The 26,720-nt window shown below is 46.2% G+C and overlaps 1 protein-coding gene across 1 annotated transcript; it reads left to right on the forward strand.

The window, feature by feature from the left end:
- The first annotated feature begins 9,982 nt into the window (after positions 1-9,982).
- On the forward strand, positions 9,983-14,457 carry LOC125509337 (signal transducer, putative (DUF3550/UPF0682)). The gene is made up of 9 exons (XM_048674294.2): positions 9,983-10,606; positions 10,714-10,920; positions 11,012-11,227; positions 11,953-12,019; positions 12,112-12,258; positions 12,647-12,738; positions 13,451-13,639; positions 13,730-13,863; positions 13,978-14,457. The coding sequence occupies exons 1-9, from the start codon at positions 10,004-10,006 to the stop codon at positions 14,219-14,221; spliced, it is 1,899 nt and encodes a 632-aa protein (XP_048530251.1). The 5' UTR covers positions 9,983-10,003; the 3' UTR covers positions 14,222-14,457.
- The last annotated feature ends 12,263 nt before the right edge of the window (positions 14,458-26,720 follow it).

Genomic DNA, 26,720 nt, shown 5'->3' on the forward strand with positions numbered 1-26,720 from the left:
AAACGACATACGTACACTGGCTTCTTCCGCCTTAATTTTTTTACACAGCCAGATTAGACCAAATAGAAGTACCGTGCTAAATTTTGGAATTATTACGGGTTCGTTTGGCCTTTTATATACATTAATTGAGTTTCTGGGCATTTAATGTGCATAATTCAAATTTGAACTACAAGCACAGGCTCCAGTGCATCAAAGTTGTTTGAAAAATCACATGCGTGTCCTTGCATGAATTTCTAAGTCCCATGCAAGAGATGTGACTGAAATTCAAACATGTGGGTGTCGTGGCTCGGCTGGAAAGATTGAGAAACTTGGTTTTCTAATTCCTGTAGTTCCAAAACACGCCTGAAAATCATGAAACTTGGCATGGTCTCATGACATGGCACCAACATGCTGTGGTAATTTTTTTGGCCGAATTGGGACAAGCTTTGGTGTAAACTTCTTGCAAACTGGAGCTTCCTTCAAGAAGGCTCGTGGTTCCGAGAGGGAACGTGTCACCTCCGTGTGCGAAACGACATACATACACTGCCTTCTCCCGACTTAATTTTTTACACAGCCAGATTAGACCAAATAGAAGTACCGTGCTAAATTTTGGAATTATTCCGGATTCATTTGGCCTTTTTATAAATTAATTGAGTTTCTGGGCATTTAATGTGCATAATTCAAATTTGAACTACAAGCACATGCTCTAGTGCACCAAAGTTGTTTGGAAAATCACATGTGTGCCCTTGGGTGAATTTCTAGGTCCCATGCAAGAGATGGGAGTGAAATTCAAACATCTGGGCGTCGTGGCTCTGCCGGAAAGATTGAGAAACTTGGTTCTTTAATTTCTGTAATTCCAAAACACGCCTGAAAATCATGAAACTTGGCATGGTCTCATGACATGGCACCAACATGTTGTGGTAATTTTTCTGTCCGATTTGCGAAGGCGCACACATTAACAATCAACAAAGTTATTTTGGAACAAGTGTTGTCATGTTACAAATCAGAAACACAAGTATTATTGAAACCGTGGGCGTTCGACTTACCAATTACGTGTGGCCACGCGTCCCTTTTTTATTGGCTAGGAGGTGCCGTGCGGGGTAGCTATTTGAGTATGGGAGGCGTGCGATCAGACCCCTGAGTGTGCTCATCGGGAGGAGAGCCCTTTGACCGCTACCCACCACACACCTCCCTCCCAATGTCTTAATGGCGCTCGAGCACCTGTTCTACGGCGTGGTGGCATATGTCTCACTGGACTGAGATTTAAAAGAGAAAAATGAAAATCTGAAAAGAAAGTTTTGCACGGATCTTGATGTAAGATCCGACGGACCTATATAGCATCGACTGCGACTTATAGCAAGTATAATGAATATAAGGACGATGACATTGGATAATAATTGTCTTACATATTTATAAACATAATTAAAAAAGCCACATGCGACAACGCCTGATATACACAAGGGAAAAAGAAGAAGGAAGACAACGATCTGGCTCACTGATCTCTACTTTCTTGATGCGTTGCTGCAGGCCGCGGGAACTAGTCTCCGCGGCGGGCGACGACGAGCTCTTTCTTGTCCTCAAGCTGCTGGTTGAGAGCATCCACGGATTCCTCCACCAACCTTCTGCACTCGATGCACAGCATGGCATTCTCGTCCATAAATTTCTCGACGATGACGCGGTCCTCTTCAACAAGGCAGTGGTCTGCTCCTGCTGCTCCGCACTTCCGACGATCTTCGCCCTCAGCAGGTCGCGCTCGGCCCGGAGCTTTGCATTGCTCTCATTTAGTTGCCGGATGACGTCAGTAGACTGTTCAAACGAGGCTTTCAGGTCATCCTGCAACCTCGCCCACCTGGAGATCTGATCCATCTACCTAAGGACGAGGGAACGCATGCGCCTATAAGAGTCGTCGCCTGCCTGCGAGACATTTTCCTAAGCCGTCGTGGCACGGGAGGACATCTCTGCTGCATTCGTGGCACGGCAGGACATCTCTTCTGCTTCCGCAGCACGGCCGGACCAGTCTGCTGCATCGACGCCGCGGCGGGTCCTCCGTGCTGCTTCGGCAACACGGCGGGACCTCTCTGCTGCTACGGTCGTGAGGCAGGACATGTTGGCTGCTTTCGCGGCAAGGCGAAACATCTCTCGTGCTTCCGCTTCCAGGCTCGCCTCTCCCTGATGGCAATCTCTTGACCCAGAACTCACGCTAGCCATGGCGGACGCAAGTTAACAATGATGAATGACTTGTTTGTTTTTGACTTTTTGTGGATGAGGAGTTGAGGAGGAATGTGTAGTCATCTTGGAGTAGTAGTATTTATAACCGAGTAGTAATACGCTCCTAAGTGGGAAACCGTTTAGGTTTTGATCGGTGTGAACAGGTTTGCAATTTGGGATGTGACGGGACGCATGCTCAAAATTTACTGACGGTTATAAGTGCGGCACTATTCCCGGAAGGCGTAACGTGGGCACGTACGCCTTCTCGGCCACGTACGTGGTGTTTGCACCATAGGGTGCACCGCAAAATAGGCAATGTCAGCACCATCGCACACGGTTCTTTTAATTAGAATGTGTGTGTCCGTCTATCGCACACACGTTGATCTATCTAACTGTTTTAGTTTGTTGTGGCTAATCGCAAACAGTTCATCCATGTGAAGTGTATACCATCAATTGCAGACACTTTGATCTGGCTGGCCCATTTTTGTTCTGTTGCCTAATCACAAACAGTTAATCCTTCTGAAGCATATGCCCTCAATCACACACACCTTGATCCGGCTGACCGTTTCTTTTGTGTTGCCTAATCACGAACAGTTCATCCGAGTGAACCATATACTGTGTATCACGCATGCCTTCATCTGGCTGCCCGTTTCTTTTGTTCCTCCTCATCGCAAACAGTTAATTGAACTGAACCGTATGCCCTTCATCGCACACGCAACTAAAACCTGAACCGTGTTTGATGCATCCGTCATCGCAAACATTTTATACATTTCTGACGGTTTTCATACAACACCGTTTGAGATTATTGCATCGCACACAGTTTCTTGAAGGGTCTCTGGTCGTAGTGTCACGTTAGCAGCATCATGCAGTAGTGTCAATAAGTCCCATGGGCTTATTGAGGACACGGGAAGCATGAGAGTTTGTAGCATAACCAACAAATATGCCCTCATGAGCTCTAGCCTCAAATTTAGACAAACGAACACCTTTCTTAAGAATGAAACACTTACACCCAAACATTCGGAAGTACTTGAGATTGGGCTTGTTATCGGTGAGTATCTCATATGGAGTCTTGTTCAAGCCTTTGCGGAGGTAGAGCCGATTGGATGCATGACACGCGGTGTTGATGCATGGCTTCGGCCCAAAATTTGTATGGAGACTTGAACTCCGCCATCATGATCCTTGCCGCATCCATCAACGTCCGATTCCTCCTCTCTGCTACACCATTTTGTTGAGGAGTGTAAGGTGCGAAATATTGATGCTTGATCCCATCATCACTAAGAAACTCATCCAAGGTGTAGTTCTTGAACTCGATGCCGTGGCGACTTCTTATCATCAAGATCTTTGCATTGTGTTGACATTGATCTTCATTTGCAAAGTCGATGACGGTTTGTTGGGTCTCACTCTTCCTCTTGAAGAAATATACCCAAGTGTATCTTGAATAATCATCCACAATCACCAAGCAATTGACTTTCTACCCCCAATACTACCAAAGGATGGAGGTCCAAAGAGATCCAAGTGAAGAAGCTCCAAGGGCCTCTTCGAGTATATGATAGTAGTAGGAGGGTGAGCCTTCTCATGTAGCTTTCCTTCAATACAAGCACTGCAAGCACGATCTTTTGGCAAAGCTAACATTTGTTAGTCCATGGACATGGTCCCCCTTGAGAAGACTTTGCAAAGATCTCATATTGACATGGGCTAAATGGCGATGCCAAAGCCATCCCACATCAACTTTAGCCATTAGGCATGTCGCGGTCTTAGTGGGTCGCTCCGAAAAGTTAATCACATAAAGACCGTTCTCGACATGCCTAACAAAGGCTACTTTAAGAGTCTTGCTCCACAAGAGGGCCATGGTATCAATATCAAAGAAAGTGGCAAAGCCCATGAGTGCGAGTTGACGAACGAAAAGTAAATTGTATGCAAGGGACTCAACAAGCATGACTTTCTCGATCGTGAGATCATGAGAAATGACAACCTTGCCAAGACCCAATACCTTAGAAGACGAGGCATCACCCCACTCGACATTGATGGGCATAGATGAAATCTTATGCACATCCACCACCAAGTCCTTGCTTCTGGTCATATGATTTGTGGCTCCACTATCGAGCAACCATGATCCCCCACTGGAAGCAAACACCTACAAGAGATCAATGCTTGGTTTTAGGTACCCATTTTGTAATGGGTCCTTTGATGTTAGTTACAAGGGTCTTAGGAACCCAAATAGACCATTCAATGCACTCATAAGGATAACCAACAAATTTAGCATAAACATGCCCATCACTAGCACGGCATAACACATAAGAAGGGTTAAAGTCGCCGACTTTGTTGGAAGGAGTGGCATTGCCCTTCTTGATACCACCGTCCTTCTCATTGTTCTTCTTCTCCTTAGAAGCACCCTCTCCCTCCTTCACAAAAGTTTGCTTGAGAGGAGGAGGTCACTTGGCCTTGTCATTCTTCTTCTTGTTCTTGGACTTGGGTGCAAACCCAATTCCCGCCTTGGCCACAACTTCCTTTTGATTGCTCAAAAGGTCGTTGAGGTTCTTCTCACCTTGTATGCAAGACACAAGGCCTTTCTCAAGTTGCTCCTTCAACTTAGCATTTTCCTCCACAAGATGCACATGCTCACAACACGGGTTAGTAGCATTTGCATTATCAATTAACACCATATGAGGAAAAGTGGCTTTTTCCTTGGTTAGCTTCACATGGAGTTGATCATGAGACTCTTTGAGGTTAGCATGAGCAGCCTTCAAGGCCTTGTGAGCCTTGTCAAGTATATCAAACTCCTCCTTGAGTCTAGCAAGATCAACCCCAAGTTTGGCCTTCTCGGAATTGAGCACACGAGATACAACAAGAGCATGATCAAGATCTTTCTTTAATTTAGCATGCTCATCGTTGTGTGTCTCCTCAAGAGCCAAACGATGAACACACTCCTCCTCAAGCGCATTAGAGAGATCCGATATCTCATCGGCATAGTCATGACTATGCCCTTTCATCTTAGAGATGGTGTCTTCGTGAGCCTCGATCAGGTCATTGGCTTCACCAAGTTGTTCCAAGAGAGCAACAAAGTGCTTCTTGGATTTACCCTTGAGCTTACTCATAAAGGACTCAAATTCATTTTCTTCCTCATTGGACCCCTCACTTTCATCAATGCAATCCGTCAAAGAAGGATTAGAAGTGATGGTGGTTTTGATGTTGGGGGTTACCTTGTTGGTGGCTTTGGCCATGAGGCACTTGGTGGTGATGTTCTCGTTGGGTGAGTCGAAGAGGGACACCCAGGAGTTGTTGCAATGGCAATGGAGGCCATGGAAACTGTCTCACCGTCTTCATCATCATCATCATCCTCATTGTACCCTTCTTGTGCCACCAACCCCTTGGGAGGAGTCTTCTTGGTGAAGTTGTTCTTGTTGGGGAAGGACTTGGCCTTGTCTTTTCGGATAAGCTTGCCACCATTGTCTTCCCTCTCTCATATGGGCACTCCGCAACAAAGTGGCTCACATTGCCACAATTATAGCAAGTCCTCACACGTTGCTTGCCCTTGGTGCCACTTGAGTTGTTCTTGTTGAAGTTGGGCCTTGAGTTCTTCTTGCTCCAAAATTGCCTTGAAGCGAGAGCCATGTGCTCATGATAAGCATATTTTGTATCTTCGGGGTTACTCTCCTCTTATTCCTCTTCATCCTCTTCTTCCACACTAGCCTTGGCCTTCAAGGCAAGGTTGGGCTTCTTAGTGTGTTGGGAACGCAACACTGCATTGTTGGCGGTCTTGTCTAAGATCCTCATTGCCACAAACTCATCCAACACTTCACTTGCGGACAAGGTGTGGAAGTCCGGCCTTTAACGGATGACGAAGGACATGTCCTTATGGTAAGGCATCATGGCCTTGAGAAACTTGCGCTTGATCCAATTGTCATCCTATCCTTACTCCCATGATCTCGGAGTGAGACCGCGAGAGTAGTTAATCTCCGATAAATCTCACGCGGTTCTTCCTATTCATTCATTGCAAACTCATCGGCTTCATCTTGAACCACTTCATAGTTGGAGCGTTGAATGCTTGTGCTTCCCTTCTAAATGAAAACAACATGTTGCCATGCTTCCTTGGCCATGGTGAAAGGTCGGAGATGCGCAATATCTTCGGGAGGGATGGTCTCTTGGAGAATGCAAAGAGCGGACTCGTTGAATTGATGACCCGAGGCTTCTCTAGGAGTGAAGTTGCTTGGGTCATGCGGGTAGAAACCTTGGTCAATAATTCTCCAAAGGTTAGTAGAACTATGATTCAAATGACGTTTAAAGCGATAGACCCAAGAGGCAAAATCCTCATTTTTCACAAGTTTAGGAGCAGGACCAACATGATTCAAATGAGTGGAAGGAACCGGTCCTCCATAAGTAAGTGGAGGTTCAACATGGGCAAAGATGCCATTTCCACTCCTACCACTAGATAAAGGAACATTGTCACTAGTAGCTCCCCCCTTGTCGGAGTTAGCATCCGTCATCTTGTTAGTGGGACCGACCACTTCCAATGGTGCGGTGGATAATTTAAGACCATCAAGAAAATTCTTAAGCATGCCTTTGACCTCGGCCGTCATGGAGGTTTTCAATGTGTCCAAGGCCACATTGAACTCCTGACGAGAGACCGAGGTCCCCCCATCGGCCGTAGATGAGGACGAAATTACACCGGGGTGCTCCTCCCCACTGTCTACGGTGTCAACCATACTCTTTGGACGTCAAAGTCCTTAATAAAGAGATGAGGCTCTGATACCAATTGAAAGGGTCGATATAGTTGACTAGAGGAGGGAGTGGGTGAATAGGCAACTAACAATTTTTAGCTTTTCTTTACCAATTTAAACTTTGCATCAAAGTAGTTGTCTAGATATGCAACTAGGTGAGCAACCTATATGATGCAACAACAACAAGCACACAAGCAAGCAAGAGGTACAACACAATATAAGCTTGCACACGTAAAGGTAAGAGATAACAAAGACTGGAGCCGGAGGAGACGATGATGTGTTACCGAAGTTCCTTCCCTTTGAGGGGAAGTACATCTTCGTTGGAGCGGTGTGGAGGGACAATGCTCCCCAAGAAGCCACTAGGGCCACCGTATTCTTCTCACACCCTTACACAATGCAAGATGCCGTGATTCCACTATTGGTGCCCTTGGAGGCGGCGACTGAACCTTTACAAACAAGGTTGGGGCAATCTCCACAACTTAATTAGAGGCTCCCAATGACACCACGAAGCTTCACCACAATAGAATATGGCTCCGCGGTGACCTCAACCACCTAGGGTGCTCAAACACCCAAGAGTAATAAGATTCGCAAGGGATTAGTGAGGGGAATCAAATTTCTCTTGGTGGAAGTGTAGATCGGGGCCTTCTCAACCAATCTCTAGAAAATCAACAAGTTTGACTGACTAGGGAGAGAGATCAGGCGAAAATGAAGCTTTGAGCAACAATGGAGCTTTGGGGAAGGAAGAGATAGTCTACTTGGGAAGAAGAACCCCCTTATATAGTGAGAGGACAAAACCAACCGTTACCCACCTACTCAGCCCGCGAGATGCGGTACTACCGCATATCCAAGTGGTACTACCGCACGGGCTCGCGATACTACCGCTGGGAGGTGCGGTACTACCGCTCGCGCGACAGAAGCCAGGTGAGGCTCTGTTGATCAAGGCAACGAGCGGTAGAACCGCCGGAGCGGTACTACCGTGCGCCCGTGCGGTATTACCGCAAGTCAGAGCTCATCCTAGGCTGGGAAGGCACAGACTAATAAAATTACATCCATGGCTACTTCTGCTGAGTTTTGGTCAATGCAAAAATCCGGCACGGTACTACAACTCACAGGGAGCGGTACTACCGCATAGGGTGTGGAAGTAAAAAATTACTTCTGCCCCTACATGCGCTCACGCCACGGTGCTGGGTTAGAGGACACGGTACTACTGCATGCTAGGAGCGGTACTACCGCACCTGCAGTACTACCGCTACCTGGGGCGGTACTACCGTGGCCAGCTGCGGTACTACTGCTCCCTTGAGCAGTACTACCGCATGTCGCAGACCAGTAGCACTAGGATGCCTTCATCTTCGCAGCAACAAGGGGAACAACCGGTGCTCCAAAGAAGCAAGGAAAGGTGGTGCAAAGGAATAGATGTGTACGTGATGATTCCACCCTAACCTTTTCGAAGGAGACCCCCTCTTAATAGTACGGCTTTCCTGCGACTCAAATCCACCGAAAAGAACCATAGAGAAACGCCGTCTTCGATAGGCTCTGAGGGGCACTGAATCGTCTTGTGCCTAGACATGAGATATCTGAAACGCTCAATGCACACGATTAGTCCGCAAATGCATTGTCATCAATTACCAAAACCACTTAGGGAGAAATATGCCCTTACAAATGAAACTACGCTCATGGCGCGCTATAGATGGATGGATGAGAATGAAGACTTCGGCACCCCATGACATTAATTGTAAAAACATGTATGAATGCGTTTGTAAGGTCCTGTGAATCTTAATATTTGAACTTAGAAAAAATCTGAAGGAAAAAGTAACTAGTTTTTATTAGACAAAAGATAGTAGCTAGCGCGTAGAAAGCCAACAGAAGCAAAAAAAAGTTAGGGAAACATAAGCAAAGTTATTACTGCACACACAAAAGGGGAACTGAATCCTCTAACATGAAGGAGAGCAGTTAGGTAAGCTATAGTGCCCTAACTTCCCTCCTCCACATCCATATGATTACTCAAATGATAACGTCCACACGTGTGACACTTATTAACACGCCCACACGCATTTGATGCCGTTCGATCCATTTGCACGAATTTTGAAGCAATTGTCATCTGGGCGGAGAGTCACGTAAGCACCCATCATCGTGTGGGCGTTATCACTTAGTGCCACACGTGTGGGCGCTCCTCGCTCGAACGGCACACAGGACGCTCGCCCGAACGTGTGGGCGAAACTGCTCTTTCGCCCACACGACGCTCACACGGTGATAGACGACAACTACTAGTGTGCATATGTGGCAACTAGTTAATTACACATGGCGACTATGTTTGACCATATATGACAACTATGGTTTGACCACACGTGACACCTAGTTAATCACACACGGTAACTATGGTTTGGTCACACATGACAACTATTGCTATTTAGACATGGAAACTATAGTTAACCCGAACGAAAACAAAAAAAAAACGCAATAGAGAAGTTGCCATGCTTTACTCTAAAGTTGCCATCCCGGGTAACTAAAGTTCCCATAAAAAATTATCAGGGCGAAAATGCTTCGTGCCACACGTGTAGGGTGAGCGTGAGTTGTTGTTGTTGGTTCGACGTGTGGCATGAAGTAGCTGCACCCGTATGTGTAGGCGGTTCTAATATTCGCCCACACAGAGTCGTGTTGGTTGTTTCCTGGGTACGACAACACGACTCGTGTGGTCGGGTGTCCATTGTACCACACGTGTGACAGTTATCGGCGTCCTATGATTAAGGTTAAAATGTCTTAAATTAATTTATAAATTTCAAATCTACTATATACATTTACAAAAATCACATACAAACAAAATTATGGTGCAATAAAATTAATTTTAGATTTATTTCTATCAACAGCAACTCCGTAGAGTACCTGCTACAGTTCATCCATACAATGTTTTTTTCTGAAAAATTGATCTGTTTGCTACAGTAACCCTGACTTTTCTTCTCTATTTTAGAGTAGTTTTTTTTTTATACAAAGTTTTACAGTGTTGTCTCACGTGCGCTAGGTCGGCCATATCAGCGTTTGGGCCTGGGCCGGGCTCCAAGCTAACGGAACAGAACGGAACGGAGAAAGGAAAGAAGACGGCGATGACTCCAGTCTCCAGCACAACTGTCCAAGGCAACTCCGGGGGAGGGGAACGAAACGCATCCGGCGGAGCTACCATGGCGTCGTCGCCGCAGCAAGGCCAAGGCCAGGCCCAAGGCGGCGGCGGCGGCGGTGTCTGCCCGGCGGAGCAGTTCTGGTCGCTGCTGGACAAGGCGGACCGGCGGTTCGCCCGGGTGCGGGACCTGCCCCTCTTCGGCCGCCAGGAGCCCGCGGAGTACGGCAAGGCCTTCCGCATCTACACCCAGCTTTGGCGCATGCAGCAGGAGCACCGCCACCGCCTCCTCGACGCCGGCCTCCGCCGCTGGCAGGTCGGCGAGATCGCCGCCCGCATCGCCCACCTCTACTACTCCCAGTACCAGCGCGCCTCCGACACTGCCCTCCTCTCCGAGGCCTTCGTCTTCTACCACGCCGTCCTCGACCGCGCCTACTTCCTCGACGACCACCTCGGGGCCTCCACCAAGCACCTGCGCTTCCTCGCCAGGTTCCTCCTCGTCGCGCTTATCCTCTCCCGCCGCGCGCAGACTGTGCCCCGCCTCGCCGGCCAAATCCGGTCGCTCCTCGACGAATCCAAGAAGACCCTCCAGGTCCAATTCAATTCTTCTCCTTTTTTCCCCCTCCTCGCTTCCCGATCCCAATGCAATTGCCTTGCTCTTCATTCACTGGCTCGAGTTAAGAAGATGAAATGTTGCAGGAAGCTGATTACAGGGAGTGGAAGCATGTCGTGCAAGAAATCACGAGGTTTCTAAAGGCTGACTCGCCCTTCATGAACAAGAGACCTCTCAGGTACAGCTATGCATTCGATCCTCCCCCGGAAACTCTTCCGACCATCCCACCTACAGTCAAGAAGCGCGGTCTGCTCTTAAGCGATGCCATCCTGTGCAGCTACTATCATAACGAGGTAATGCTTCCTCGGTTTCTCGCAGTCAGATGCATCGTGCGCTCTTTAATTTTTACTAGCGGAACATCATGTCTCTATGTGTTCCCTTCAGGTCAAATTTACCGACCTCACTCTAGACACATTCAGAATGCTTCAGTGTCTTGAATGGGAACCATGTGGCTCCTTTGCACAAAACAATGGTTACAGCGCCCATGATGAAAGTGGGCAAAATCACCCCAATCTCCTGAAAGATCTGAGAGACGCTGCGTTGCCCCCGAACCCACTGAAAACAGTTCTCTATCGCCCCTCGGTGCCACATTTCCTGAAGGTCAGTTTCTCATTTGGCATCTTGTCAACTCAATGTTTGATTTATTGTCTTCGTCCTGAATATACACACTGCTCATTGTTACTCAATGCACTGGTTTGGTCCTAGGAGAAAACCTGTGGACCAAGCTCTTCTAGATGCATTTCAAATTAGGAAGTGGAAGTGTAATGTGTAAATGGCAGCCAGTGTATGTTTCTTGGAATGATCAGAAACGGGCTAGTAGGAGAACTGAAAAAAGTAGGGAATTCTGCAAGATATGTACACGATGCTACTAACTATCTGAATTACATGACGAGGAAGCATGATGATGACTTGATGAGGGAACATAATGCAACTAAACTGATTCTGTTTGTTGATTTGTTCCATTATCGATAATACCATCCTCTCCATTATCCGCCCATAATAACCAACAGTCCTTTACACCCATAGCAGTTAGGAATTCTAACCCGAAATATATTTGAGGCATAATGGTATTATTGATTCCTGGGGTGCTAAGCTATGCAAATGATACAATAGAGAGATGATTGCTGTTGAATAGAATGGCAATGTTTGGTGCATGCCCTCTAGGGCCTCCTCTCATCCGCGCCCTCCTTTTACGGTCAAACATCCAAATTCTTTTTTTCTTTCACTTCACAAGAAAATATAGTTATATGTACTCCTATGTTTGCACCATTTTATCCTAAATGAAATATTTGCCTGGATAAAAAACATTTACAATTGAAATCCAGGTCCTTGCCACCAAATGTGAGGAGCTCCCATTGAATACTATGATGTTGATATACCTTTCGGCTGCAGGTTGGTGCCCTAGGCTTGTAGAACTAAAATGTTATCAGCTGTGTGTTAGGGAGTCATTCTAGTTAGCGTTCAAATATGATAATTTCTTTCAGGCGAGGTGGGATCCTCTGGACTTGGTCCCGATACAAGCGAGAGGGTTGTGAACAGCTTTAGTCAGTTTGACATATCTAATACCAGGGCCGTCACTTCAAAGGAAGATAAAGAACCATGTCTTTGGTTAGGTTGCCGTGAAGGCGAAGGTATTTTTTTTTCTGAGTTCATTCGATTATGTTTGATGTCTCTATGCAGTACTCCCTCCGTTCCTAAATATTTGTCTTTCTAGATATTTCAACAAGTGACTACATACGGAGCAAAATGAGTGAATCTACACTCTAAAATATGTCTATATACATCCGTATGTGGTAGTCCATTTGAAATCTCTAAAAAGACAAATATTTAGGAATGGAGGGAGTACATAACTAGTTTTACAATGCTGAGTTCATGCGATTATATGTTCGATATCACTAATGCGGTGCAGAACTATTTTGATGGCATAGGGTTGTTTGAAGTTGCCTTTATACAGACTTAAGTATGCATATGTGTTCTTCAAAAGAAGTGTATTGTTTCTGATACATGTTCAACATCTAGGCTCAAACTGCATATACCCTTGTGATATGATCCCGTTTACAAGGAGACCTCTCTTTCTGGTGATTGACAGTAACATCAGCTATGCATTTAAGGCAGGTTTGTTTACTCTTTTTTTTTGCTGCCATATCTATTATTCTGGCTAGTGAATACCGAATATATATTCTTAGTGGAAGTGGAGTATCCATGATTGGTGGATGCTTCATGCGGAATATTGTATTGCTTCCTTGAGATAAAGCAGAGGTTATTATTGGGCCCGCTCATATGCACATAAACAAGCTTATATTGTAATACTCCCTCCGATATATATTAATTGTCACTCACTTAGTACTACTTTAGTACGAAGTTCTACTAAGTGAGCGACAATTAATATGGATCGGAGGGAGTAACATTTTAAAGTTCTGTTCAGATTTGGTGCTTTTCACAGCATCCTGGCAAGACATGTATTTTATACTTATCCAAATGGCATTCTATGGTTCTTGTTTTCATATTCACAGGGCTTTTGCCCTTGGCTCTTATTGTGGAACAAAGTTCCTGATGCATTTTTTTTGTTTGACATCAAGTTCCTTCTGCATTTTCTTATTCTACAATTCACTTTCCTCCTTTCCTCGTTCTCTTTCTTTTTTGTTTGACGCTCATGTTTGTAATCTTACCCTCTAATCTTAAATGAAAAGGCAGAGCACCTGCCTTTTGCCCGTAAAAAATTCTGCTTCTTTTTTTCTTTTTATTATTATAATGTGATATGCTAGTCCTTTTTGTTCCATCAGTGATTTTGTCAATGCTAATTGTTGTATTTAAGCACTGCAGTCAATTCATGGGGCTGAAAAAGGGGAGACAGCTGCCATGTTACTTTCTCCAAGCTCCCGATCTTGCGCTGTAGGATTCAGTGGGGACTCTACTCGGCAGAGTGGTAGTCAATTTACTATGTTCCTCACAGCTCCAGTGCAAGCTTTCTGCTTTCTGATCGGCAATAATGGGCTGGACATTATTGACAAGGTTTGTGTTTTTATTTTGTGACGAAATTCTTATTTCTGCCAGGCACTACAGTTTGCAGTCTGAGAATTGATATGATCTTTTTTTCTGTAGGATTATAACAAAGCCGAGGAGCTACTATCCTTGTCATTGAATGAATGGGCTATGACTTTGGTTGCTTCGTCTTCACTTGACCCTGTCTGGGTTGAAGTTTTAGGCGATCCACTCCTGAGGCGACTGCTTCTCAGGTTACCTAGCTTGTCAATCTGTGATACTACTATTCCCCGCTCCAGTTCCAGTCCTGGGGAACAACAACTCAACCGAAACCTTGGTAGTAAGTTCATTTGGGTTGTTTCTTGCAGGTTTATCTTCTGCCGAGCCACGCTTTCGCTGTTCAAAGCGAGCAACGATAAGGCGGAATGCTTGCCAAGCTGTGTGCCTCCATTGCCGGAATTGGTTGGGGGAGAAAGCATGCTGTCGCAATGTTGTGTGATGCGAGTGGCATCTTTCTTGGGCGCCGCTGACCAATTCTCGTTCGCCGAGGTTACTACATGGCCTGACATTGATGAGCCCACCAGCAGTGGAGGTGTCGACAAAGAGTTATGAGGAGAAGATCCATCGACCGTATCATGGACCCATTTCTCCTCGATGCCGCTCTTGAGATTTCTTCCTCCTGAACTGCTAGTAACAGTTGTTGATTTGTGAGCTCCCGTGGTACAAAGCGAAAGTTATATAGCACAATTCACCCCAGTGTGACATTAGTGAAATTTGACTAGAGAATAAACTCGAGTACTTGATTGATCTTGTAAAATCGAATGGTGAGAGCTGCGACTGAATTTTGACATCGCGAGCAAAATTATCGAATCTGCAAAAGGGGCCAGAAAACGACACGCCAATGCGAACTGCAAGATCTTTGGAATGTCAACTGTCAAACAAAATCAGAGGGAAATTTGGAAAAGCGGCGTACATGTTAAGCCATGAAAGGTAAATGTGATTCAGGTCCGGACCATTTTTTCATTTTTTGGCTTTGGATTGTCATCAACGCCACGTTCGGGCTCCGGCACTCTTGCCGGAGCTCTCTCGATGACCACGATGTGGAACGAATGGAAGCAGTGGCAACGCGGCCGTGGAATGCGCCCCATCTCCAGCCAGCCATCCTCGAGCATGGCAGCGACTTTGGTTGTCAGCGTTGTTGAGTGCACCGTTGCGGCAGTGTCCAGCGCTGTTGACCTGTAGAACCCTTCAAGAGCAGAATCACGACTGCCCGAGCTCGCAAGACACTTTTCACCTTTTATTACTTCGACGTCTTAGACCATCTACAGCCGGATACATTGAATCCGGCCCCTCAACCTCATGCGGATGCGTCCGGATACGTCCGCAGGTAGTGATCAGGCACCGCACCCCTCATTTGGCTGCTCCCACATCTGTGTCACTCGTATCCGACCCCTAAATCAACGCTACATAGATGAACACGTTTAATAACAACAAACGGACTAATTTATCCGATACAAAAGATCATAGTTCATCGCCGGACAAAAGGATCAAAGTTCGTCGTTGGACAGTGCAAATTAATAGTGTCATAGGCCAGAGGGGCTGACCCGGAGCCGCCGCCGGTGACGTCCGAGTCGTCGTGGGAGCAAATTTGGCCCCTCCGTGCAGGCGGTCCTGCTCCTTTGCATGCTGGGCCGCCTTCGCTGTTGCTAAAAACATAGATAACACGGAGAAGGACGAAGGATATCACCATTTTCGCACCAGCCCCTTGCCATTGAGGAGTTGCGGTTGCCGATGCGGCTACCCCCCCCCCCCCCCCCCGGCCCCAGTAGGCGTCAGTGGCCAGAGGGGCGGAGCTGGAGCCGCCGCTGGTGACGTCCGAGTCGTCGTTGGAGCGGATTTGGCCTGTCAATGCTGGGGGTCCTGCTCCTTTGCATGTCGGTCTGCCTCCGCCATTGCCTCGCGCTCCGATAGCTCGGTGATGAGTCAGAGCACTTTGGGATTCTTGCGGCGGAGCCATCGCGCATCTGTTTCCATCGTCATCAAGGAGCGGCGGAGGACCGACACGAGGAGTGTGTCCTTGGGATCCACAGACACGCGCGCGTACCCGACGCGTGGTCATTGCCTCTCCCCCGCCCGCTCTTCATATTAAGGCATCCTCATCCACGCCAGCACCGACATGGGCATCAAGACCCATTGCCAAGGTACGTCATTCAAAGCAGATTGAGTTTGTAGTGGTGGGAGGCATACGTGGAGTTGCGCGACGGGCGGGAGGACTGTGTGACAGGGAATGGCATGGAACCGAAGCTGACGCTGCTTCCCTGGACCAGTCGTGACTGCCTCAAAGCAATGCGGAGGGCGATTTTCTCGACATTGTCCACCTCCGCATTGCGCAACAGACTTGCCCACTCATCGGAATAAGCGATACTGCCTTTGCTGGCCAACGATTGGAAGTGGGAGGGGGCTGGGAGTGGTGGAGAGAGAGAGAGAGAGAGAGTGGAGTGGATTAATTGACTTCGGTCTAAGATTCGTCCGAAAGGGCTATTTGTGGGCGCCAATGTAAGCCAAACTGATAGCGGACGCGTCCGAGCCTCCCTATACCCGTTTTAGATTTGACATGAAGATGTATCGGTCAGTCCGGGCCTATAAGGTAGATGTGAGGAGCTCGTCTGGGTCACGGTTTAGTGACCGGGCCATCCGTCCTGTCAGTTCGGGCAGCCGGCTGCAGATGCTCTTAATGAAGGAGGATCGCGCGTGTTGACCCTTGAGTAAGCTTACATTGAACACCGACTTGCTTTACCGGCAAGCAAAGCATGCCGGTCCAACAGAACCGGAAACAATACGGTCATATCTTTGTCTTTTCCACTGCATTCCGATGAAAAGGGACCCTGCCTTCTGTTCATTCGTACTTTCTCTATCAAATGAAGAGTGTACATATGATTTCAAATTTTGTCTAAAAAAATGTACTTCTATTTTTCTAATGCATTTTAAAATATAAAGTGAAAGAAGACGTAAGTAAATATTTCTCTTTTCAGTGATCGAATCTAGCCTGATAGGTGTCTAGGTTCCGATTGAGCCTGATAGGTGTGTGGATTCGTGACAGACAGCGAAACACAGAGTACGATGACCATCCATTCTACTCTCTGATAGGTACCGGCTCAGCTCGTAACCCTTCGATAATCAAAGAACCGTCTTCGCACACACTTCATCATTGATTTAGAAACGCATCAAAAAACAATTCGTTGTGAGAAACACGCATCGAACACTGTTCTAATTCTGTATTGGATGACACAACACATTCGTACTACATGGTTTCTGCTGAAATTTTGTCTATTTTGGGCCTTGCCCAATAGCAGTTTCAGAAATTCCTAATAAATTCTAGAGGCCCACGCAACTCATTCGTGCAAGGCAAGAGGTGAAACTAAAATTTAATCCCACATTGCTAGTTTAGAGGGAGTTGGACCTCTATAAGGGAGGCTCTTTCTCCACATGTATAAGGATGAGAATAAGAGAGACATCCATGTGCGCTCCCTCCTCCACCGTCCGCCGCGTCGCAGGTTGCAGCGCTATTTATGCAACCTGTTCTACTATCTGCTTTAGACATGTTTGGTTGCAGTTCATATATTAGTCATGTTTTATCTAATATTTCTATTAATAAAATCATTTAGTAAATACAAGCTTTTTAGAAAATGGATACTCTGTTTAAGGCTGCTCTCTTGAGTGTTCTTGGTGAGAACATGTTGATACTTATGCGTCAATTGATAATGAAAAAGATATGTGCTAGAGAACTTGAACACTTCAATTGTATGCTATCGGACAAGTTTGTTGCCGAAGGTATCGTCACTAAGTTTCCTCCTTCGTGGAGGAACTTTGCTACCTTACTGAAGCATAAGAGGCAGGAGTGGCACTCTTGATGTGGAAGAAAATGCGAGAGCAAAGCACACACGTGCTCGAGGTATTGAGGAAGGATCTAGTGCCAATTTGGTACAGAAGAAGAACTTTCAGCCCCACAAGTTCAAGAATAAGGGCAAGTTTGATGGTAAAGCAAAGTTTGATGAAAAGAACAAGGTTGTGCAACACACGAACTTCAAAAAGAAGAATGACAAGAAGAAAGGTGTTTGTCATGTGTGTGGGGATCCTGATCATTGGGCTCCTAGTTGCCCTAATCGCTATGACAAGGTCATCCTGGGAAAGGCGGCAAGACCGCTAATGTTGTCGTTGGAGACATTGACATGAAGGATGCTGGGTATGGTATATTTCCCACTATTCTTTCAGTATGTCATTCTCCTGATTGGTTGATTGACACGGGTGCTAATGTGTATGTATGCGGTGATATTTTCATATTTTCGTCTTATCAGACCGCAGGGACTTCAACCGTGCTGATGGGCAACGGTTCAAGTGCTTCTGTTCGTGGTGTTGGCACGGTCGATCTGAAGTTTACTTCGGGGAAGATCGTGCGGCCGAAGAACGTGCATTATGTCCCCTCCGTCAATAAAAATCTTGTTAGCGGATCTCTTCTGTGTAGAGATGGCTACAAGCTTGTCTTTGAGTTGAATAAATTTGTAATATCCAAGTATGGAACCTTTGTTGGTAAAGGCTATGAGTCAGCAGGCCTGTTTCGTTTATCCTTATCAGACGTTTGCAATAAAGTTGTTAATCATATTTGCAACAATAGTGAATCAAATGTGTGGCATTCACGTCTTTGTCATGTTAATTTTGGTTGCATGTCGCGACTAGCGAAGTTGAACTTAATACCTAATTTCACCACTGTCAAGGGATCCAAGTGTCAAGTGTGTGTGCAAGCTAAGCAACCTCGTAAGTCTCATGTGACTGCAGAAACGAGAAATCTTGCACCACTAGAACTCATACATTCAGATCTATATGAAATGAATGGTGTTTTGACAAATATTTCATGACGTTAATTGACGACTTCACTAGATACTGTCGTGTGTATCTTCAGAAATCTAAGTATGAGGCTTTAAACTTTTTTTAAGATCTATAAAGCTGAAGTGGAAAACCAACTTGATCGAAAAATCAAGAGGCTTAGGTCCGATCGTGGTGGAGAGTATTTTTTCAATGAATTTGATGCTTTTTGTGCGGAACATGGTATAATCCATGAGAGGACGCCTCCCTATTCACCTCAGTCAAATGGGGTGGCCAAAAGAAAGAACCGTACTCTAACAAATTTGGTTAACGCCATGATAGACACATCATGTCTCTCCAAGGCATGGTGGGGGGAAGCGATATTGACTGCATGTCATGTTCTAAACCGAGTTCCCACAAAGAATAAAGAGATAAATACATTCAAGGAATGGGAGAAGAAAAAATTTAAAACTCTCTTATCTACGAACCTGGGGTTGTTTGGCGAAAGTCAATGTACCAATTTCAAAGAAGCGCAAGCTTGAACCAAAGACCGTGGATTGTGTTTTCCTGGAATATGCTTTTCATAGCATTGGTTGTAGATTCTTGGTTGTAAAATCTGAGGTATCTGACATGCATGTCGGTATGATCATGGAGTCGAATGATGCGACTTTCTTTGAAGATATCTTTCTCATGAAGGATATGGCTACCTCATCCAATCAGGAGATGTCTAGTTCATCAAATCAGGAACCAGTTACAATTACCAAACCTGCCATTTCGATAGAACACTTTGAAAGTCCTGTGGAGGAGAACAATGAAGTTCCTACTATGAGCAAGAGACAGAGGAGTGCAAAGTTCTTTGGTGATGATTTCCTTGTGTATCTCATAGATGATACTCTCAATTCTATTTTAGAGGTCTATGTATTTGAAGATGCTGATTACTGGAAGAAAGCGGTTCGCAGCGAGATGAATTTCATCTGTGACGCCCAAATAATTAGGCTACAGTAATCCTGCGTTAATGATGCCTCGTCACCTCGGTTACTATTGATAATCTCGCGTTAGTTTGAAACGAATTTAAATTCAAAATTTGAATTAAAGTTAAAACAATTAAAGTTTTCAAAAGTCAAAACTAAAATGTTCGATGTGCTGAAAATATTTCCTAACTATTTATCATGTAGAAACCATATTTTTATATAAGGCCTATAAATATAAATTAGCAAAAACAAAAAAAGAGAGAAAGAAAAATAAAACAGAAAAAAATGAGGGAGACCTCATGGCCAACTGGGCCAAACGGCCCAGCCGGCCCACCCCACCGCCTTAACCCCCACTCCCCCCGAAACCCTAGCACTCCCTCCTACCACTCGCTCTCCCCCCACTCCCCCAATCCAGGTCGGGATCGGGGCGACCACACCCCGCCCCCGACGACCACGCCGCCCGGATCGACTGCACCGTGCCGCATCGACCACTTCTCCTCGCTGGACGCCATCGCCGTCGTCTCCGTTAACGTGGCCGTCCCCGGCTTCCTCCCCGAGCACTGCGGCCACGATCCCTACGCCTAGAGTGAGCCCCCGCCGCGCTCGTCATCGCCGCTCCCTACTACTCTGTTGCTGCTGCGCGACCTCGCCGACGCCGTGGCCGCCGGTGCGCCTCGCCCCTGCTCCTCTGCACCCCCGCGCGCCCCTGTGCTCACTTGCGTGCCCGCGCGTGCGCGCCCGCACCCGCTCTCGCCCGCCCTTGCCCGCTCATCTGCCCCGCTGCTCTGCCACTACAGTCGGCCGCCCGTTGCGCCCTGGCCACGAGGCCTGCCGCGCCCGGACACGCCCCGCGCCCTCCACGCCCGTGCGCGTCCTGCGCCCGCGCTCGTGGCGCCCCACCCGGGCGAACCCCGCCCCGCTCGCCAGCCCCGCTGCTCTGCCGGCCGCCGCTCCCTGCTGTGCGCCGCCCCCGCTCGCCCTCGCCCGCGCTGCCCCGTGCCGCCGTTCGTCGCCGCGCCCGTGGTCCCCTCGCGCACCCCGTGCCCGTGCCGTCTTCTCCGGCCTGGTCCAGGCACCACCACCTCTGCTGGACCTCGCCCGTCGCGCCCCAACCTCGTCGCGCCTGCCACCACCGCGCCCTCCCCCGCTGCTGGCCGCGCGTCTCGCGCCGCGCGCCTCGCCTTGCCGCTGGCCTCGCCCCGGCCTCTCGCAGCCCTCCTCGCTCCGCCGCCCCCACCGCCCACTCGCACCATCCACCGGCGCTGCCGGACGCAGCTCCGGCCGGCCTAGCCACGGCCGGACCACCCAGCGCTGGCTGCCCGAGTTCGTTCGCCCCGGCACCCCACGCCCGCAACCGCGCCCGTTTGCCCACTATGCCCCTTGGGCCAATGACACGAGGGGCCCACCCAGAACAAAAAAATAAAATAAAAATAAGAATTAAAATAATTAATTAATTAATTAATTAATTAATTAACTAAATAATTAAGTTAATTAATTAACTAAATAATTAAGTTAATTAATTCTATTTAGATTAACTAATTAAGATTAATTAACCTAATAACTAGTTAACCTAATTAACTACTGTTAATTAGTCAAACAGTTGCTGACAGGTGGGACCCACATGTCAGGTTGACCAGGTCAACTGCTGATGTCATGCTGATGCCATGCTGACGTCAGCGTGCACTATTCTAGATAATGTTGAATTAAATAATTAAATAAATGTTAAAATGATTTAAATCTTTTAAAATTAATATAAAATAAACCGTAGCTCGGATGGAAAACTTTGTACATGAAAGTTGCTCAGAACGACAAGACGAATCCAGATACGCAGCTGGTTCATCCGCCACACATCCCTAGGATAGCAAACACGCAACTTTTCCCCTCCGATTCATCTGTCCGAAAACGCGAAACCCCGGGGATATTTTCTCGGATGTTTCCCCCTTCACCGGTACCACCTCATACCGTGTTAGGGCACCCCTAGCACCGATACTTGTCATGTCATGCATCGCTATGCATCTGTTTGCTTAATATTTATTGTTTCTTCGCCCTCTTCTCTCGTTAGACACGAGACCGACGTCGCTGCTACCCAATACGACTACGGTGTTGACGACCCCTCTCTCTTGCCAGAGCAACCAGGCAAGCCCCCCCCTTGATCACCAGATATCACCTACTCTTCTCTCTACTGCTTGCATTAGAGTAGTGTAGCATGTTACTGCTTTCCGTTAATCATATTCTGATGCATAGCCTGTCATTGTTGCTATAACTGTTGATACCTTACCTGCAATCCTAAATGCTTAGTATAGGATGCTAGTTTATCATCAGTGGCCCTACATTCTTGTGTGTCTGCCATGCTATACTATCGGGTCGTGATCATGTCGGGTGTTGATCACGGGTATATATTATACCTACTACACATGATATATGTTGTGACTAAAGTCGGATCGGCTCATTGAGTACCCGCGGTTGATTCACGAATTGGGGGCTGGAAGGACATACTTTCCCGATGGCCCTCTGTGTGGATCTTTGTGGCGGAGCGACAGGGCAGGTTGAGACCACCCAGGTGAGAGGTGGGCCTGGCCCTGGTCGGCGTTCGCGGTTACTTCAAGATAACACGCTTAACGAGATCTTGGTATTTGATCTGAGTCTGGACACTGGCCTATACGCACTAACCAACTATGCGGGAACAGTTATGGGCACTCGATGTCGTGGTATCAGCCGAAGCCTTCGTGACGTCAGCGACTGAGCGGCGCGCGCCGGGTTGGACTAGAACGCCTGCTCTTGTATAAGGGAGGCTAGGTCTGCTCACCGGCCGCGTTCGCAACGTGCAGGTGTGCAATGGGCGATGGGCCCAGACCCCTACCATAGAATCTAGACCGGCGTGCTGACCTCTCTGTTGTGCCTAGGTAGGGCTGCGACATTTTGATCTTCCGAGGCCAGGCATGACCAGAAAGTGTGTCCGGACAAAGGGGATCGAGCGTGTTGGGAAATGTGGTGCACCCCTGCAGGGAAGTTAATCTATTCGAATAGCCGTGATCTTCGGTAACAGGACGACTTGGAGTTTTACCTTGACCTTATGACAACTAGAACCGGATACTTCATAAAACACACCGTTCCAAGTGCCAGATACAACCGGTGATCACTCTCTCACAGGGCGACGAGGGGAGGATCATCGGTTAGGATTATGCTATGCGATGTTACTTGGTGAACTTACCATCTACTCTCTTCTTCTGCTGCAAGATGTAGGTTACCAGAAGCGTAGTCTTCGAAAGGACTAGCTATCCCCCTCTTATTCCGGCATTCTGCAGTTCAGTCCACATATGATACCCCCCTTTCCATTTGATACCAATGCATACATATGTAGTGTAGCTCCTTGCTTGCGAGTACTTTGGATGAGTACTCATGGTTGCTTTGCTCCCCATTTTCCCCCTTTCTATACTCGATTGTTGCGACCAGACGATGGAGCCCAGGAGCCAGACGCCACTGTCAATGATGACTACTACTACTCGGGAGGTGCCTACTACTACGTGCAGCCCGCTGACGACGACCAGGAGTAGTCTAGGAGGATCCCAGGTAGGAGGCCTGTGCCTCTTTCGATCTGTATCCCAGTTTGTGTTAGCCTTCTTAAGGCAGACTTGTTTAACTTATGTCTGTAGTCAGATATTGTTGCTTCCGCTGACTCGTCTATGATCGAGCTCTTGTATTCGAGCCCTCGAGGCCCCTGGCTTGTAATATGATGCTTGTATGACTTATTTTATTTGTAGAGTTGTGTTGTGATATCTTCTCGTGAGTCCCTGATCTTGATCGTACATGTTTGCGTGTATGATTAGTGTACGGTCGAATCGGGGGCGTCACAAGTTGGTATCAGAGCCGACTGCATGTAGGAATCTCCCTTCCACACTCCTTGGCCGAAGTCGAGTCTAGACATTACAAAACTTTTACTAACATGGTTGTGTGCCTTACGGGCCCACGTCGCCATCTGGGTGGTATTAGGATCTTTTACTCCTTGATCCTTACTCTCGGACTCTGGACTCTCTTCTACTCGGGTCAAATGAATTTTGCTAACTCTAACACTAGGATCTCGTGATCACTTCCACCCGGAGAACCCCTTATTACCGATGACCGCCTGCTGCACTAGCAGATGCCGAAGATACTCTCCGATGTTCTCTCGAGACGTTATGCCCGTTGCTCTTGCAATTCCTGACTACCAATAAATCCTTATGGATGTCATTCATACCTTCGTTCCCAATTTCCCTCGTTATTATTTGATACCCTGAAAAATTCTCCGATATTCCGAGAATCCTTTCAGCTTACTACAATGTTGTTGTTTGCCACATGAATACCCCTACGGATAATTTCTAACACTTATCGGGGATTCGTTCATCCCTAGTTGTTCAGGTGTTTTCACAAAATCTTTAAAAATACCATTCGATCTTCTGAAAATCCTCAGCAGCTTATTGCTCTTGAAATTCTTGCTTGCTTGCATTATGGTTAATCCCATAAGTATAGCAATCTTATTGTCATCCTTTGTAACTGTCATTTTGAGTACATTGATTCAATAAGTTGCGAATGCTCGCAATCCTAAATCAGATCCTATGATTCATCCTTTCGTCTCAGGCGTTGTTTGAACAGGAGCTGGTTCTCGACCAATCAAATAAAATTGCCATCGATTGTACCCCTAAGCCTACTCAACTTATTTGTCCTTGCTCAGAGTGTCAGCTTCTGACCCCTTGATTGTGGAATCATAATTCCTTTGCATTTGAGCTTTGAGTTAGTCGGTTGTTTCTATTATCTGATCTCCTTGCATTCTTTCTTCCTCTGGTCGAGTACCGATACTCACATCAGATCCCTTGTGGACCACCAGACCCTTCATCCGATTTTATCCAACAATGTCCTCCATATTCAATAAGCTTGTGAGCTTTCCCTTGGATACATAATGCCTTTGGTAAATTTTACCCTTTGCTTTCTCAAGCCTCCTCTACTATCGAGATTGTATAAATTACTCCTAAAAGTTTGTGGTATATGTTCCTAAGAGGCCCTGATGGGTTGAACCTATGCCTTTTCTAATCTGTGTGAACCCGGAAACTACTACGGGCCATACTCTACTGTTGATATGGCAGATAAAACTTCAACACTACAACTTCGTCGAAGGCGAGAAGTGAATGAAAGGTTATGCATTACAGAAGTGGGAGTCGACCTTGAACTTTGTGTTCATGCCCATGGACACGATATAGATCCTATCATGGACGCTTCTTGTAATAATAACCATTTTATTGACATAATATCCATTGGTATCGGTGAATTGATCCTTTACAATTGTGGTTTCGACCATATGTTCTTCTTTGATCCCATTTCTCGGGCAAGTTTAAGCACTTGTCTTGTGTGGGTCAATACACCAATCCAACCTTTACTTTGATCTACCGTCGAGTATTACACCCTAGTATCTCAAGAATATCATGGAACATCATAACTTCTAATGGGTTCTTCATCAACTGTTATTTCTCACCGGATCCAATTGTTCCTAGGTTCTGGGTTGTCGTCAATCGAGAACACTGAATAGTGAATCGAGTTCGCACTCTGATTCAATAACTCTAAATAATTTTCGTTACTTACGAGTATAATAATCCTTCAAGTCATTCCTAGCCTGATCGGCTGTGTCATTATCGTGCAACTTTTTAACTGTGCTACCTGGTCCTTCTTCCTGGAGCACAATTTTCGACGATGAGCTAAGCTTACGTTGACTTTCCTCGTCATATCATTTTTTGCCTTGAACAACAAGCTTGATTTCGATTTTATGATATATCCATGGTTCCAATAACCTTTTGCTTCTACATTCCTTTGACTTGATGTCGTCGCCAATCGGTTACATCTTCTTGAAACCACTCGACAATTTTGTTGTGATCATTGTCAACAATTTGACTTCTTCCAAGTTGTGCGTCAAAATTCATGATGATAAATGCCATCCTTCTCCCCTCGATGATTTTTATTAACATCGACAACATTCTTGCATTCACTCTGACCCAAAACTTGTTCATGTTTTGTGTTGTACCTTGAGTTCCTTGCTATCCAGCATTTCTTCTTCTTTACATTGGAGTATTACCATCTTTTTATGTCGAGAATGTCGTGAGAATTTCATCACCTCTTAAAGAATTCTTGATACAGGTGATACTTCTTACCATATCCGTTCCTTCCTTGGTCCCCGTGTCGTTTCTAACGGGAAAAACCGACAATTGAACTATGCTGTGCGACTTCAAAACTTTTAGCAACCCTATTGATTTGAAGTGAATGGGCGATTGATTCATTCTAATTCTTTTGTTCATTAAGTCATCGTTCTAACCTTTATTGTACAACCCCTCCCATATTTCGGGTGCACCTGTCAACCAATGTTTAATTGTGTATGTTTTTATCGAGCATACCACATTATATCATTTGATCTGACAAATGTTATCTCCTTGTTCACATAAGTGTGGAAATCCATCTTTTGAAAATCTCGGTGAATTGTTGCTGAGTTCATCAACCACACCTTGTATTTTCCTTGGTTAAATGATGAACTCTTGTTTCGAAACTTGCTTCCATAGTTCAATTCCCGAGAATCTTACAATGTCATCTCGACAATTTGTGTTGCACCTTTCTTCTCAGGCATCCCGAGTTTGAGGTATCCTGACACCAATCAGATCCGAATCTCGGTCAGATGTGATGGTTGGGACATATTTCCAAGAGTTATAACACTGGTCTTTTATGATCCAGTAAGGTGATGTCATGCCTAGCGCACATGGCCGGAGGACCTACTGTTATAGTTTTCCTTTTTAGCAAGGTTAGACATTCTTCCATGAGGAAATTGTAAATCTTATTTTATAAGTTGTTCCTGATGGATCCTTTGTGTATCCAAAGTCTGATCTTTACCCAGAGACCATGTCAATGCTATCTCGAAGCATGTCTGTGGTACTCCCATTTTTAACAAGAACATTGAAGCTCAATGTTAAATGTTTCCTACTCAATTATCCAAACACCGTTGTATGGGTAATGTCATGAAATTTCTCTCCCCTTACCTACAGAATTTTCTACATTATATCATGTCATGGATATCATGCTCCGCTTGTCCTTGGGAAGGATATACCCTTGAAATAGGTGTTTAAACACATTTTCCTTTCCATTGTTCTGTTTAATCTAATGATCATATTTTTCTTTCCGTTGTTTGGTTTAGCCTTTCTTGTGATCTATATGATCTAAGCAGTAATATTCTCCTGCTTATGTAAACACCTCGGTGTACAATTCTGTCAGCA

This window comes from Triticum urartu, chromosome 5A (genome assembly GCF_056163025.1).
Source record: "Triticum urartu cultivar PI428250 chromosome 5A, HENAU_Tu73, whole genome shotgun sequence".
NCBI lineage: Eukaryota > Viridiplantae > Streptophyta > Magnoliopsida > Poales > Poaceae > Triticum > Triticum urartu.